This window comes from Lathyrus oleraceus, chromosome 4, assembly GCF_024323335.1.
Source record: "Lathyrus oleraceus cultivar Zhongwan6 chromosome 4, CAAS_Psat_ZW6_1.0, whole genome shotgun sequence".
NCBI lineage: Eukaryota > Viridiplantae > Streptophyta > Magnoliopsida > Fabales > Fabaceae > Lathyrus > Lathyrus oleraceus.
Window position 1 is genome coordinate 150,900,345 of NC_066582.1, and position 15,830 is coordinate 150,916,174.

General features: G+C 34.0%; 2 protein-coding genes and 1 long non-coding RNA gene across 5 annotated transcripts; 1 reads left to right on the forward strand and 2 right to left on the reverse strand.

The window, feature by feature from the left end:
- Positions 1 to 1,244: 1,244 nt before the first annotated feature.
- LOC127074220 (uncharacterized) lies at positions 1,245 to 3,682 on the forward strand. The gene is made up of 3 exons (XM_051015525.1): positions 1,245 to 1,371; positions 1,507 to 1,588; positions 2,921 to 3,682. The coding sequence occupies exons 2-3, from the start codon at positions 1,549 to 1,551 to the stop codon at positions 3,415 to 3,417; spliced, it is 537 nt and encodes a 178-aa protein (XP_050871482.1). The 5' UTR covers positions 1,245 to 1,371; positions 1,507 to 1,548; the 3' UTR covers positions 3,418 to 3,682.
- Positions 3,683 to 3,807: 125 nt separating this feature from the next.
- LOC127074221 (uncharacterized) lies at positions 3,808 to 5,044 on the reverse strand. Of its 3 annotated transcripts, none has more exons than XR_007785951.1 (3): positions 4,911 to 5,044; positions 4,362 to 4,443; positions 3,808 to 3,959 (listed from the first exon to the last, which is right to left on the reverse strand). It is a non-coding gene; the product is annotated as an uncharacterized LOC127074221 (long non-coding RNA). The 3 variants fall into 3 exon arrangements; XR_007785950.1 differs by having other exon boundaries at positions 4,805 to 5,023; XR_007785949.1 differs by having other exon boundaries at positions 3,808 to 3,962; positions 4,805 to 5,022.
- Positions 5,045 to 13,749: 8,705 nt separating this feature from the next.
- LOC127136460 (uncharacterized) lies at positions 13,750 to 14,385 on the reverse strand. The gene has a single exon (XM_051063013.1). The coding sequence runs from the start codon at positions 14,383 to 14,385 to the stop codon at positions 13,750 to 13,752; it is 636 nt and encodes a 211-aa protein (XP_050918970.1).
- Positions 14,386 to 15,830: the final 1,445 nt, after the last annotated feature.

The following is a 15,830-nucleotide window of genomic DNA, read 5'->3' on the forward strand; positions in this document are numbered from 1 at the left end:
GAGATTATAGAACGGCGGTAATATCACTCAATCTTTGTGGATACGATATAAAAATATTTGCCGAAAATATACTTTTCAACAGTTGGCTGAGCTATAATTTGTCCAGTAAATATTGATATAGGGTTGTTTCACGCTAAAATCTTTTCAAACTTCTTTGGATATTCGCCATAAATTCTCTTGGGAGATGAATATTCACCCATCAAATTTCCCCTTTTTCTAACCATTTCCATTCTGCCCCAGATTCACTGGTTGAACTTAAATTCCCCAAGCGAGTTTTACTTGAGTTTCATCCATGCTTTTTGTTTCACTTGAGTTTCATCCATGCTTTTTATTTCACTTTCAATGATCGATTCTAAATTCACCAACAAATTCGATATGACTTTGGCTTCTAAGTCCTGTGTTAGATATTATATCTAACTTGACAAATGATCCTTTTTTTTCATCTTTCAACATAAAATGATTAAAATAGATACAAAACAAGATGATCGCAAAATTATCAAAACATTTTTTTATTAATCATATACCAATGATTCTAGGTATTGCTTCACTTCAAAGTAAGCTAATAAGTAAGTGAATATAATAATGACAATTAGATAACTTACGCACTTATCAATGTCTCATATATATATATATATATATATATATATATATATATATATATATATATATATATATATATATATATTATATATATATATATATATATATATATATATATATATATATATATATATATATATATATATATATATATATATATATATATATATATATATATCACCCATGAAGTCTCCTGATTGCTTGAATCAAATCACACATATGTGAGAATCAAATCATATTATTTTGATATAAAAGTTTAAAAGTTTTTATTTACATGAATGTTAAAAATGGTTAATGGCGTATTTACACAAGGAAGAAAGCTTACAATAAAGAACAATTAAAACATTTTTTACTCAATGATCAATTAGAAAAGAAATAATTGAAACATTTCTACTCAACCACAAACATGGTTTCAACCAGAAAAAAAAACATGGTGGATTCGTTGTAGTTGTAGTTGTTAGTTTGGTAGATTCATATCTTTTTTTCTAATTTATGATACTATTAGTTTTTTATGATAATTTTTTAATATAAATTCGTTCCGATTTAATTGGGATTATTTTAAGATAAATTTTATTAACCTAAAACAATAGCTTTCTTCAATATAAATACATTGGCCCTACCACTGTGTTGGCCAATTGCCTTAGGGTTTGCAATTTCTGACCAATTTCAATAGGGGGATTGCTCGAATATAAATGTGTTGTCCGTTGACTTGCTCTTGCTCGACAACATAAGATATCGAATTCATTTCGTCAAATTACTTAATCTTCTCTGGTATGGATTTTTCGTTCTTATTAGGATATACAATATCGACTCTTTCATTAGATTAGTTGCTACATAATTTTTAAAACTTTTTCGTCAATACATGCAACCATTTCATAGATTTATTAATCATTCACACTTTTTCAGTGGTCACTACTCAAACTTTAAAGGAATCCAAAAGATCTACAAATGAAAAACGGAAAGCGAAGATCTAGTTCCAAAATTGATGGTAAGTTTTCTCCTTTTCAAAAATTCGGGTAATGATTAGAATTTTACTATGCAACATAATTATAGATCTCTTCAAGGGTTGTCTATATGACAACCTCATTTATGTATTTGGAAGCTTCATTATTTGTTTTGCTCGATTAATGTACATAATTTAAGATTTAGTATATTGTCGATTATGTCGTCATAAACCTATTCGATTTTGAAATTTTGAGACGTATACGTCAATAAAATGGATTGTTTATGCATGTATTTGTTATTTAATTGCTTAGATTTTCTTTTGGTTAATTTGTTTCCCCATTGATCAATTTTCTTTCATCAATTTAAGATTCGTTCTATTATTATGTGTCATTAACCTATTTGATTATGAAATTTTACAACTTATAATTCATTAAAATGGATTGTTTATGTATGTAATTGATACTTAATTGATTGAATTCTCTTTCTTTTTGTTAATTTATTTCCCCATTGATCAATTTTGTTTCATCAATTCATAGTGTTTTTACTCTTCAAATAAATTATTAAGTCGCTTGAAGAAAAAACAAATGTTTATCAATGTTTGTTGATTGCCACAACCAATTTTTGTGAAGAATCTTGTAGATGTAAGTTTTATTTGTTGATATAGTTATAGATTTATTTAAGTTTTTGAAGAATATAAACTAATTTTTTGAAATAATCTTACATCCTTGACTATGATAAATTAATTTTATTGATCAACATGGGTATCCCAGGAGATATTAAAATGTTAGAAGGTCAAACATATATATGCATAGTCATATATGTGCAAAATTAATTTATAGACATGGTTGTACTACAAATAACTGCATATTCATATAGTATCATTTTGTGAACTCTTAAATATTTGAATAGAAACTCAACAAAAATCAAGAAGTAAATGTTGAAGTTTTAACAAACGGAGGCAAGTTGATGCTTCTTAGTAACTACATCAACAAATTTTGTTGCATTTTAACTCTAATTTCAATGGATTCAGATTTGTTGTTATAAAAGCATCACACACTAAATATTTTAGGATGTTGTTTTGAGATCAAACGGTTCAGGTTATACATTCGCAAAATCAATTTTAAATAATCTCTACCACACTGGTTAAAATCAGGCCGTTGATATTGATAACTCTATCACACTGTTCCTTCAGAGGATCTGGTTCTAATTTCAAAATGGTAATGAAGTAATGATTGTTTGTGCAAACGTTCTTATATAATCATGATTTCTTAAACTATATTTATAATGATTCTGTCACAACTCCTTTCAAAATGAAAATAACTTGTCACAAATATTTCGACAAATTAAATTGACATTGTTTGACTAAAATTTTCAGTGCCGGCTGCCAAGAAGACTGCCTACAATCTGAGGGCTCGCGGTCAAAGAGTAAGCTATGCAGAATTAAGCGATTATGAAATTGAATTGCAGATGAGTTTTGACGATGAAAGAGAAAATGATAATAAGCAGGTAGACTCAACAAGTTTGCAGAGCTCAAAAGCAAATTCAGCTGCTGAGAGCTCAAAAGCAAATTCAGCTGCTGAGAGCTCAAAAGCAAATTCTACTGCTGAGAGCTCAACTGCAGGAGCTGAAAAAACAATCAAGACTGAAATGGTGGAATTTAATACAAATTTGGATGCAGGACTAGGAAAAAGTAACATGCCAAGTGGAAATTCAACATCATGCCCACCTGCAGCAATAAACAACAACTCAGGTGAGGATAATGTTGCAGAGGGGAGCGCTGTTCAATGCGATGTTCAGATTGACCATGAGCCACCAAGGGAGAGCCTAATTCCAGACTTGAATTTGATGCCGAAAGAGGAAGATGAGTATTAGAAATGCAAGGGATCGTTAGTACAATTGGTGAATGTGTGGCTGAACTGTTTCTATATGCTTTTCTTTTTATTAGACATTTGAAGTGTTTAACTTCTCAGTTTATTGTTTGTTTCAAATAAAAACTTCTTAGGTGGGTTTAAGGTTTAGGTTGAATGTGTGGCTGAACTGTTTCTATATGTTTTTCTTTTTTTGTAGACATTTGAAGTGTTTAACTTCTCAATTTGTTGTTTCGGTTTCATATAAAAACATCTTAGGGTGTTATTCATTTGAGACTGTGTTTATCATGTTGAATCAGTTTTGAACTATTATTACATTGAACTGTGTTTGTTAAAGACATTTTCTTAATTTGTTCATGAAAAAAAACTCAAAACATTCACATATATCCGATCTTAGGAGTTACTTTTGACTTACCCGGAGGATGAAAACCGTGATAAAGAATAATTCCTTCCTTCCAAATATTGACACCGCGCAGTTCCAAACCAAACAATAACGCTGCTGTGAAGAGCATCATATGGTGCTCGTAGGCAATACATTCAAGTTACCTACTATATCATCAAGGAAATGTTTTATTGTTATTTAACATTCTGTAGTATAGACTATTTAGGAGTTTTTGCATGCGTATATTTTCCCTACTTAGCTCCTGCTATTTTGTCCGTAATAAAACATATTAAGGTGACTTTATGGAAATGGTTGTTGGATAAGTCTAAGGTTGAGTCTTGTATATATCATGAGGTTTTTGGTTCTGCTGTTTTGATGCTTTGTAAATCATTCCCTTTATATATGAGTTGGAGTGCCCCTATACTTTTATTATTATTCTAAAGTAAATTTCGCTGTTAAGAATTTTGTTTGCTTAAAGCTACCCAATTCAATCCTCTTTGCATACATTAGAATACAGGTAAAGCTAATAACTACAAGATAAAGAACTTTGCAGTTATATTTCTAACCTTACTTTAGAGTGCGCCTTTCATTGTGAAGAATCAAATAGCTTCTCTACAGCGATCATCCACAATGATCATCTTTCAATTACTGAAAATAAATCAAATCAGAATCAGTAATAATGATACATAATGAAATCAAACAAATAGCAACACACAAACAAATCAAATTTCAAGCTTAATTTCACTAAATACACCATCATTAAAATGAAATTAACATAAACAGATTTCACAAAAGAAAAACCAAGCATTGGATTTTCATTCCGGTCAACTTTAGAGCTAACCCTAAATGCATTTGATAATTTCTGGAAATCAAAATCTCGGTACCCTTGTTAAAATTGATATCCACTAGTTTACATTGATGTTTCCTTTTAAGAAAATAATTGAAATTTAAAGCAGTTTTAATCGATTTAAAAGTGTAAACAAGGGCGAAGTTAGAATATTAGTATTACCTAAAACAGAAAACGAGCGATGTAGGAATTGAGAAGAAACAGAGATATAAGGAGAGAGGAATTTGAATATTGAAGATGAGAATATACAGCGTTTGGTTGTGTTTACCGTCGGTTCTTGTGGTTGGTCCATCTCCGGCACCGAAAATTGGCCGTCCTATGAGATTCATCTCGCATGTTCTTTGGGTAACAAGTGGAATGCAGAAATTTGTAGCGGTGAATTCATACTATATTTATATGGCAGAATAAATAAATCAACTTTGGAATAAATATATAGAATTTTGATTTTAGTTTATGGATTAAATATATATTTATTTATTTATTTACTTAAAATATATATTTTTACAAAGATTAAGCAAAAATATATAATGTGTCAAGGTTTTTCGCATTAGTCCTTTGTTTTCATCGATTCTATATTATCGTGCATCTAAGCTTTGTCGTTATGTGATATTTTCATTAAAGGTCAAGGAGTCACTACTTTGAAGGAGAGAGGAAATCTAATTAAAAAGTGATTGATGAAAGTTTCTCTCGAAGAAAAAAGTTGATTGTTACCAAAGGTCACGCTGGATGAGAAACTTTTTTAGGAACTGTGCAATTTTAGGAAGGAGGTGCTAGTCATTAAACTCGTTGGGAAGAATGTGGGTTATCATTTGATGAAGGATAAGTTGAAGAAGATGTGGAAACTTACAAGAGATTTTGAGATCAAGTACGTTGATAATGGTTTCTTTATGGTCAAATGTGAATTGCTCGCAGATAGGGAGAAAATTGTGTCAGAAGGCCCGTAGATGTTATTTGACCATCATTTGGCAGTGGTTTGATGGACTTTAGACTTTGCATCTCCTCTCGCAAAAGTGGAGAAGACTCTAGTTTGGATTCGATTTCTAAGGTTTAACTTATTGTATTATGTTGAAAGTGTCTTTCTTGGTTTGGCATCTATTGCGGGTACTCCTACTAAGGTAGATACTAACACCGTGAATGTAGATAAGGGATGTTTGCGAGAATTTGTGTGGAGATTGATCTGACCTTTTCAGTTGTCGGAAAGACAAATGTTAATGGGCACTAGTGCAACGTACAATATGAAGCGACATTGATGGTGGCTTTATCTTTGTGGCTGCTTGTTGGTGGTTTTGGCGCACTAAGAATAAATTGTGTCTTGCAAATGAAGTGGTATCTTCATATACTTTGAAACTCATTACAATGAATTATGTTAATCTATTAGCTAAAGTTTTTCCCAAGCATAATTTATCTATCCAACAAGAACGATTATGTGAAATGCATACAAAAGTAGTAATATAATTTTGAATGTTAAGGGTAGTAGTAATTCTGACGTCTCGGGTTTTAGCGGATTGATTTGAATGCTGATGGTGCTTGGGTTTACGATTTTGTGAGTAATATTGGTTATTCCAATATCCTTCATGTTGAGCTAATGTTGTTATATCATGGATTGCGGATGGTCTGGGAATTTGGCATCAAAGACCTGATGTGCTATTCTGACTATAACTCTTCTATCAAGTTTATCTTAGAGTTTGTTAATATTTGAAATCACTATGCGCGATTATTCACAACATTAAAGAGTCTATCTCTAGAGAATGGCAAGTTCAACTATTTCATTCTCTTAGGAAGATGAATCCTTGTGTTGACTATCTAGCAAAATATGGGGCTGATAATGATGCAGTGTAATGGTCTTATATGGAGCATCCTATTGGAATCATCACTCTCCTAATATCTGATATTAATGGGTCTTTCCTTTCTAGATAATTTTTTACTTTCTTTTTTGCTTTTTCCACTTGTTCCAAAATATATATATATATATATATATATATATATATATATATATATATATATATATATATATATATATATATATATATATATATATATATATAGAGAGAGAGGATGCCAATCCATGTTTAAACCATCAAATTTATGTTCTTTAAAATAATTAAAAATTCAATTAATTTAGTCGAATAAATTTATGAAAAGATAATTTAGTATATTAAAAAATGTAATTTTTTTATTAGGCTAGTGATCAATATTAGGAAGAATCTACTTGACGCCTTAAGTTGGACTTGAGACCCCACGTAACTCTTTATTTGACCATAATACTCCAAAACTATATATATATATATATATATATATATATATATATATATATATATTATATATATATATATATATATATATATATATATATATATTAAAAAACATATATTTTTGGTTTTCGCAAAAATCTTAGTTTTCTCCCGAAGATTTGTTGGAAATATAGGATATTTTGGAAAAGTGACATTTTTTATTAAATGTATGCATTTTTATCAAAAACAATTGATAGACTGCTAGATATTTAGGGGAAAACATGCATTTTTACTTGTTTGTAAAATTGTTGGTACCAAATTCATGGTTTATACAGGTAATATAGAAATACTCACTACAATTCCATATTTTGGTTTCATTTTTACTGATTTCGTTCTCAAAATTCAGTATGAATATGATGTGTTTTTATCGACAAATTTGAAATAGCCAACAAAAAGGCATATGTATGTACGGGATATTTCCAGTTTCAGTAAAAGCACATACATTTATATCGAATATTTCAAAATTATCTATATATGTAAGGGTATGATTGGATATTTCAATAAATGTGGTAGGTCCATTTTTTTTAATTTTTATTGGGCCTTTTTGTGTTTAGTAAAAAGAAGAGGAAGACACATCAAGATCTCTAATACCCACATATAATATACATTTAGAAAATACATTATACATAGTATAATTGGTAATGATACACATAAGAGTCTATCGACAATGTTATATATACATGTCCAAAATAAATATATACATAAATGACACATGATATACAGATGTGCCTAAACAAAACTCGGATCTATAACAGAGTCCACATGATCCACAATAGAAGACCACAATCCAAAAAGTTTGATCGCCAAAATATCATCAAGCAAGCTTACCTTGCCTTTAGCCTGCACAAAACTACCTGAAAACAACAGCAACAATAATAGTCGAGTGAGATGATAATCTCAGTTAGTTCCCCTATCTTATGGGTCCACTCGGATGTAAAGGGATCTCTTATCAATTCTTAACTTAAGCCATTCCACTTCGTCGTACTTGTGCACACTTACACAATAGAATAAGGACATAAGCATCTAAGGGAATTTACGCTTCATATGGAAAACAAAAACCATGTGTTCACATAACTCAATTAATCATTATTCGGGAATGCACACCAATGTATCTTTCCTCGACTGATCTGAATCCACGGATTATGAACACGGGTCACGCTTGTTTGAACAACAAGGATTATCTCCCCAGTCGATTCGAATCCACAGATTATGGTTCACGGGTTACGGTTTTTCCCATAGCATGGAATACTTCTCCCCGACCGATCTGAATCCACAGACTATGGACACAGGTCATAGTATCCACTAAATAATCATTTGTCTTCCCGGGTACTACTCTATATGAGTCTCAAAGTCGAGGTACACACGAATAGGGATTATTCCCAAATATATTATTAGTTCATTAATTACCACGTTATTAATCTCATTAAACACCATGTAATCATATCACAATCACCACAGATTGATATCATAAATACCATGTCATTCTATCACAATCATAATATTACACTGTGTTTCTATACAAACTAGTTTAATCACAACTATGATATCATTCTCCATTCATGCCTTCGGAATTCTCATAGATGAGACGACTCACCTCTAGCGACTACTCATTCACAGATGCACACTGAGACACCTCTTACGTTTGAGTATCACAACCTAAGTTATTTACCATAACCTAAGTTATCTTTCTAATTCCATTCACCTAGCTATAACTCTAGGTTTACTCACACTCATCATCATATAACTTATTTTATACATTAATCATTCAATTCATACACATCATAACATGATTCATGAAACATACATAAAGTTCATTACCACTATCCAATTAATATTTGGAACACAAACATGATTTCTCTTTACTAAAAGGTAGAGCATTAGACTAGTTTTTTAATGCATATGACCTCACATCAATCGAAGCTACGATTGATGACCAAAGTATTTTTTAAAACATCATAAACCTCGCTTAGCGAGCTCCGGACAAGGCGAGGCAGATTTCCTCTTCCTCGCTTAGATAGCTCAAGTGATGCGCCTAAGCGAGCTCTCGCCTAGCGAGTCTCAAACGAGAGGAACCAAAATGTTATTTTCCTTCAAAATCGTCTATCTCTCTTAGAGAGATACCTATCCTCGCCTAGTGATAATTGCATAACAACTTCTGCATTGGAATTGATACGCTCGCTTAGCTAGTTGTTCCATCACTTTAGCAAGAACGCCAAAACATAGCCAATAAGAAAATGTAACAGAGTGAGCAACAAGCATCAATCAATAACACACGGCATCATTATACACAATTTAATACCAATCATCATGGGTTTTCATAAGCAAGCATGCAAAACACAATAATCTCATGCATCAACACTAATTTCATGCTCATAACAAAACAAACAAACCATAATTCCCTTTTCGTGGATTTTCCCCACCAAAGCTATGTCTAATTAGGAACCCACGTTAAATCAAGAAGATGATGAGATTGAGTTGAAATTCTTGTTGATGTCAGGTTTCTTCTTCTTCCAAGTTTTACTCTTCTCTTTCTCTTTTCTTCTCTTCTTTCTCATCTTTCCTTTTCTAACAAATGGCAAGTGGTTTGTAAGAGAGAGAAGAGAAAATATCTTAAATTGAGATATTTCTTCTAGTGAGCAATTGATCATTCATTAGTTTTACCAAAATGTCCTTTCTTTCATAAATTAATAAAGGTCAATGGAACTCAATAATAATTATACTCATCTGAGTTCACTAATTATCATATTTGTCGCACTAACAAAGAATAAAGCATTTAGGAACTCAATTTATTTAAAATGACAAGGTATAAAGCATTTAAGATGATATGGGATGTTACATTTCCCCCCCTTAAATGAAAATTGTCCTTGAATTTTAAAGATTTATTTGGAATAGATAAGGGTAAGCTTCTCGCATCTCGGACTCTAGCTCTCAAGTAGCTTCTCCCGGATGCGATACTTCCTAAAGAACCTTAACAAGAAGAATCTATTTGTTCTTTAATATCTTAGATGCATGATCCATAATCTGAATGGGTTGAGGTTTGAACGAAATATTTGTTTCTACCTCAACGGTATCTATAAGAACAAGCTGAAGAGAATCGGGAATGAATCTCCTAAGTTGAGATACATGGAATACATCATTCAAATCGGAGAGTGAGGGTGGTAAGGCCAAATGGTACACTACTTCACTAATGCTTCCAATGATATGATATTGTCCAACATATCTTGGACTCAACTTTTGTGACTTGAAATGTCCTTTCAATCTCAATCTTGGAGTAACTTTCAAAAATACATGATTACCTTCTATGAATTCCAACGATCTCTTTCTATTGTCTGCATAACTCTTTTGCCGATCTTATGCCTTCTTCATTTTCTCTTGTATCATCTTTATCTATTTAGTGGTCTCTTGGATGATTTCTAGTCCTAAAATTCCTTTATCATCAACCTCCGCCCAACAAAGAGGTATTCAACATCTCCTTCCATAAAGAGCTTCATACGGGGCCATACCAATGCTAGCATGATAACTATTATTTTATGCGAATTCAATTAACGGTAAAAGATCTTTCCAATTTCCTCCATTCTCAAGCACGTGTGCTCTTAGCATATCTTCCAAAGTTTGAATCGTCCTCTCGATCTGACCGTCCATTGAGGATGATTTGAAAACATAACTTCGAACCCATATCATGTTAGAATGCTCCCCAAAATATTGAAGTAAACTTCAGGTCTCTATCTAATATGATACTAGAGGGAATACCATACAACCTCACAATTTTCGTAATAAACAATCTTGCAAGATGAATAGCTTTGTACGCCATTTTCACAACTAGGAAGTGAGCTTACTTAGTAAATCTATCCACAATTACCCAAATTGAGTTGTAACCACCTTGGGTACGCGGTAACCGTACAACAAAGTCCATGGAAATACTATCCCATTTCCACTTTGGAACTTCTAATGGTTGCAACAATCCACCTGGTCTTTGGTGCTCAATTTCACTTATTGATATACTACGTATCCAGCTACATACTCGGCGATACTCTTTTTCATACTAGGCCGCCAATAATCCTTTTTCAGGTCTTGATACATTTTAGCTGAACATGGATGAATGGTAAACACACTTTTATGTGTCGCTTCTAAGACCATCATTTTATACTCTATATCTTTTGGAACAAATACTCTTTGGTTAAACAAAAGAACCCGATTTATGGTCTAAGTAAAACATGGTTGAGTCAACATTTCTTGCAACTCTGCAACTAACAATTGACTTTGATGAATCCTTTCCCTCAAATCAGAAGTAGCATTCAAATTTCTCATCATCACACCATTCCGAGTCCATGCAATTTGAAGGTTAAGATTATGAAACTTTTTTAACAAATCATACTCCAATATCATTAATTCATATTTATGCATTTATTTCCGACTTAATGTATCTGTCACCTTATTCGCTTTAGCTGGATGGTACTTCAATTCAAAATCAAAGTCCTTCAATTATTCCATCCATCTTCTCCGCCGCATGTTCAACTATTTCTAATCAAACAGGTACTTTAAGCTCTTGTGATCACTGAACATTTCCAAATGTACTCCGTATAAATGATGACACCACACCTTCAAGGTAAATGTAACACCCGAGGCCGAAGAGTGGTTACATGTAACACCCGAGGGAGAGGGAGTGGTTGTCGGTGCACGAGGCATGACAATGAGACACTCCTAGCAGCTTCTGGGGAAAAACTGAATTGACATCGAAATGAGAGGGATCCCAAGGTTGTGTAGGAATGAGACTGTATGGTGAAAGGAATGCTGAATAGGATTAATTGGTACTACCTATACAAACAAGATGCATCTTCATTTCGGTAGCCTAACATATAAGAACTTCATAGTTAAGTGTGCTTGACTTGGAGTAGTATTTGGATGGGTGACCTTCTAGGAAGTTTCCCAGAAATCATGTGAGTGGGGATAAAGCATGTTGAAAAGACCTGTGTTGGTTTGGGGGGTCAGTCGATAATCCTGAAAGCAGTCTGGGGCGTTACAAATGGTATCAGAGCCATACCTCTCCCAGTCCGATGTGGTTCGGGGACGAACCAAGCGGAAGTTGGTGGGCATGTAACACCAGAGGCCGGAGAGGGCGGAGAATGGTTACATGTTACACCCGAGAGCGAGGAAGTGGTTGTCGGTGCACGAGGCATAACAATGAGACATTCCTAGCCGCTTCTAGGGAAAAAACGAATTCACATCGGAATGAGAGAGATCCTGAGGCTCTGTAGGTATGAGACTGCATGGTTCAAGAAAGGGTTATAAGGATTAATTAGTACTACCTATACCAACAAGATGCATCTTTTTTCAGTAGTCTAACAAATAAGAACTTTATAGTTAAGCGTGCTTGACTTGGAGTAGTAATTGGATGGGTGACCTTCTCGGAAGTTTTCTGAAAAGCGCGTGAGTGAGGACAAAGCATGCTAAAAAGACATGTGTTGGTTTATGGGGTCAGTCGGTAATCCTGAAAGCAGTCTGAGGCGTTACATGCCCACCAGCTTCCGCTTGGGTCATCCCTGAACCACATCATACTAGGAAAGGTTTGACTCTGATACCATTTGTAACGCCTCAGTGCTTTTAGGATCATCGACTGACCCCACAAACCAACACATGTCTTTTCAACATGCTTTGTCCTCACTCACACGTTTTCCGAAAAACTTCCCAGAAGGTCACCCATCCAAATACTACTCCAAGTCAAGCACGTTTAACTATGGAGTTCTTATCTGTTAGGCTACCGAAAAGAAGATGCATCTTATTGGTATAGGTAGTACCAATTAATCTTTATAAGCCTTCATTCAACCATGCAGTCTCATACCTGCAGAGCCTTATGATCTCTCTCATTCCGATGTGAATTCGTTTTTTCCCTAGAAGCTGCTAGGAGTGTCTCATTGTCATGCCTCGTGCACCGACAACCACTCCCTTGCTCTCGGGTGTAACATGTAACCACTCTCCGTCCTCTACGGCCTCAGATGTTACAATAAACACAATAGCTTCTAACTCAAGATAACGCGTTAGATAGTTCTCTTCATGAGTTTTCGGTTGTCGGGATACATACGCCACCACTTGGTCGTTTTGCGTAAGAACTCTACCTAACCCTTTCTTTGAGGCATCACAAAACACTTCATATGGTTTACCATGATTTGGAATTATCAACATAGGTGTGGTTGTTAACTTTTCCTTTAACTTGGAGAAACTTTGTTCACAATCTAAATCTTGTCTAAAGAATTTCCTTCAGAGTGAGATAGGTCATCGACAAGGCAATCTGTAAGAAACATTGGATAAACTTCCTATAACAACCCATCAATCCTAATAAACTTCCGACTTCATAGGCATTCTTTGGTCTTTCCCAATTGACAACTGCTTCAATTTTAGATGGATCCACAACAACTTCTCCTTGCGAGATGACATGACCAAGAAACTTCACCTTGGTCATCCAAAATCCACACTTGCTGAGCTTTACGAAAAGTTGCTTTTCTTGCAGTACAGATAAGGCAGTTCTTGAATGTTCCTCATGTTCTTGTTGAGTACTAGAGTAGATAAGGATAGCATCGGTGAATATCACTAGTAACTGATCCAGATAAGGTTGGAATATTCGGTTCATATAATCCATAAAAACAGCAGGTGCATTCTTCACTCCAAAAGGCATCACAAGGATTCGTAATGACCATATCAGGTTCTAAATGTAGTCTTCAGTGTGTCCTAACTTTTAACTTGGATTTGATGATAGCCTGATTACAAATCAATCTTCGAGAACACACATGCTCATTTCAATTGATCTAATAGATCATCTATTCAAGGTAAGGGATATTTATTCTTGATGGTAACCTTTTTCAACTGACGACAGTCAATACATAAGAAATCCAACCATCCTTCGTATTCACCTGGTACACTCGGACGAACAAAATTCTTATCCAACAATTCTTTTAATTGGTTCTTCATTTCTCTAAGTTTAACTAGTGACATACGACAAGGGGCGACAGTGATTGTGGCAGTTCCTGGTACATGATCAATAGAGAATTCCAATTCCCTTCCTGGAGGAAGAGAAGTGACATTCTCAGGAAAAACTTCTGGAAAATTATATACTATAATAACTTGCATAACATTCATATCCTCGCTTGATTCCTTGGTGAGAATTAAGAGAGTAGACTTTTCGCGCTCGAATAATAAATTGACTATGCTAATCGTACCCCCTAATAGAGTGGTTATCACATCATTTGGAGTGGCTTCATTGGTTGGAATAAAGATTACCTTTTCCTTGTAACCAATTACACAAGCAGAAATCCAATCCATACCCAACACCACATCAATCTTCTTAAGCGGAAAGCATATAAGATCAATTTGGAAGACTTTGCCATTCACAGATAGTGAATAGTTTTCACAATGCCACTGCATCTTAACACTATTATATGTAGTAGTAGAAACCACCATTGGAAGAGAAAACAAAATTACTTCTAATCCTAGACGTTTCACATATTGAGTTGATACAAAAGAGTGTGAGGCTCAACAATCAAATAATACAAATCAATGGTGGTTATTCAAATGACACGTGCCAACAATCAAATCATTATCAACCTTGGTTTTCTTAGCATCCAAGGAATAGAATCACCCATTACTCTTTCCTTGAACCTAAACCTTCTTCTGAGAATAATCACGAGCAATGTGACCCTCTCATTGACACTGATAACAATGAATCCCTCCGACCACATACCTCCCAAAATGAAACTTCTTACACACTTGACACTAAGTAGGTTGAACATATATTGCATTCGTCCTTGCTTTCCCTTGAAGTATTAGGGGTTTAGGCTTAAATTTATGGCTTTGCCTCTCCTGGTCCTTCTGACCAAACTTATATTGATCTCCTTCTTCTAGAATCCCTTTTAAATTGTCTTCAGCAGTATAACATTGCTTTAACAATTCATCATAAGTAGTGAACTCTCTTTGAGAGATACTTTGAGCAATATCATCTCTTAACCTAAATATAAACTGGTCCACCTTCCACTTTTCATCTGGAGCATACACGACTTGCCTGGAGTAGACAACCATGTTCTAAAACTTCTTGGCATACACAATCACTAACATGTTACCCTGTGTGAGTTGATGGAATTTAAATTCTTTCTGATTTCCCAAGCTACTTGGAAAATACTTATCCAGAAAAGTAGTCTTAAAGTGCTCCCAATCCTTTAGAACTCCTTGATTAGTCACGAGAATTAAAGCATTTTCCCACCATCTTACGGCAAAACCTTTCATCATCAGCAAAGCAAAAATCAACTTGTTCTATTCACTACAAGGCACAATCAGAATCACCTTGGATCTAGTATACCCTGGAACCCAGGAGGTTTCATCCGAAATAAATCTCGAAAACTACCAATCGCAGCAACTTGCGGAGCGGCTTGTGGTTGAACACCACCATTCGTTTGTTTCACACTTGCTGCATAAACTGTAAGAATTGAGGTGGCCACTGATTCCCATTATCTTCAACCATTGGTATTGATTCTTCATTCTAAGTTCTAGGCTTTCCAGGACCTCTGCATCTGCCAGTCATTCTCCTAAACTTCATACATATAGAATTAAGTTAATCAGGCTCAATACTATAACATATGGCATTTAGGAAAACAACGACAATTACACATATGAGGCAAAATTGTATTCACTTATGATGTTTCATGGTCGCATCGAGAATTGACATGCTCTGATACCAATTGTAACACCCACATATAATATACATATAGAAAATACATTATACATAGCGTAATTGATACTGATACACATAAGAGCCTATAGACAACATTATATATACATGTCCAAAACAAATAATATACATAAATGGCACATGATAGAGTCAACGTGATCCATAGCAGAAGATCACAATCTAA

Bases quoted from the DNA above. Each gene is read 5' to 3' on its own strand.
- LOC127136460 (XM_051063013.1), bottom strand. From the start codon at position 14,385: ATGGTGGTTTCTACTACTACATATAATAGTGTTAAGATGCAGTGGCAT.
- LOC127074220 (XM_051015525.1), top strand. From the start codon at position 1,549: ATGAAAAACGGAAAGCGAAGATCTAGTTCCAAAATTGATG. The intron at 1,589-2,920 runs GTAAGTTTTCTC...TAAAATTTTCAG, and splicing joins ATCTAGTTCCAAAATTGATG to TGCCGGCTGCCAAGAAGACT.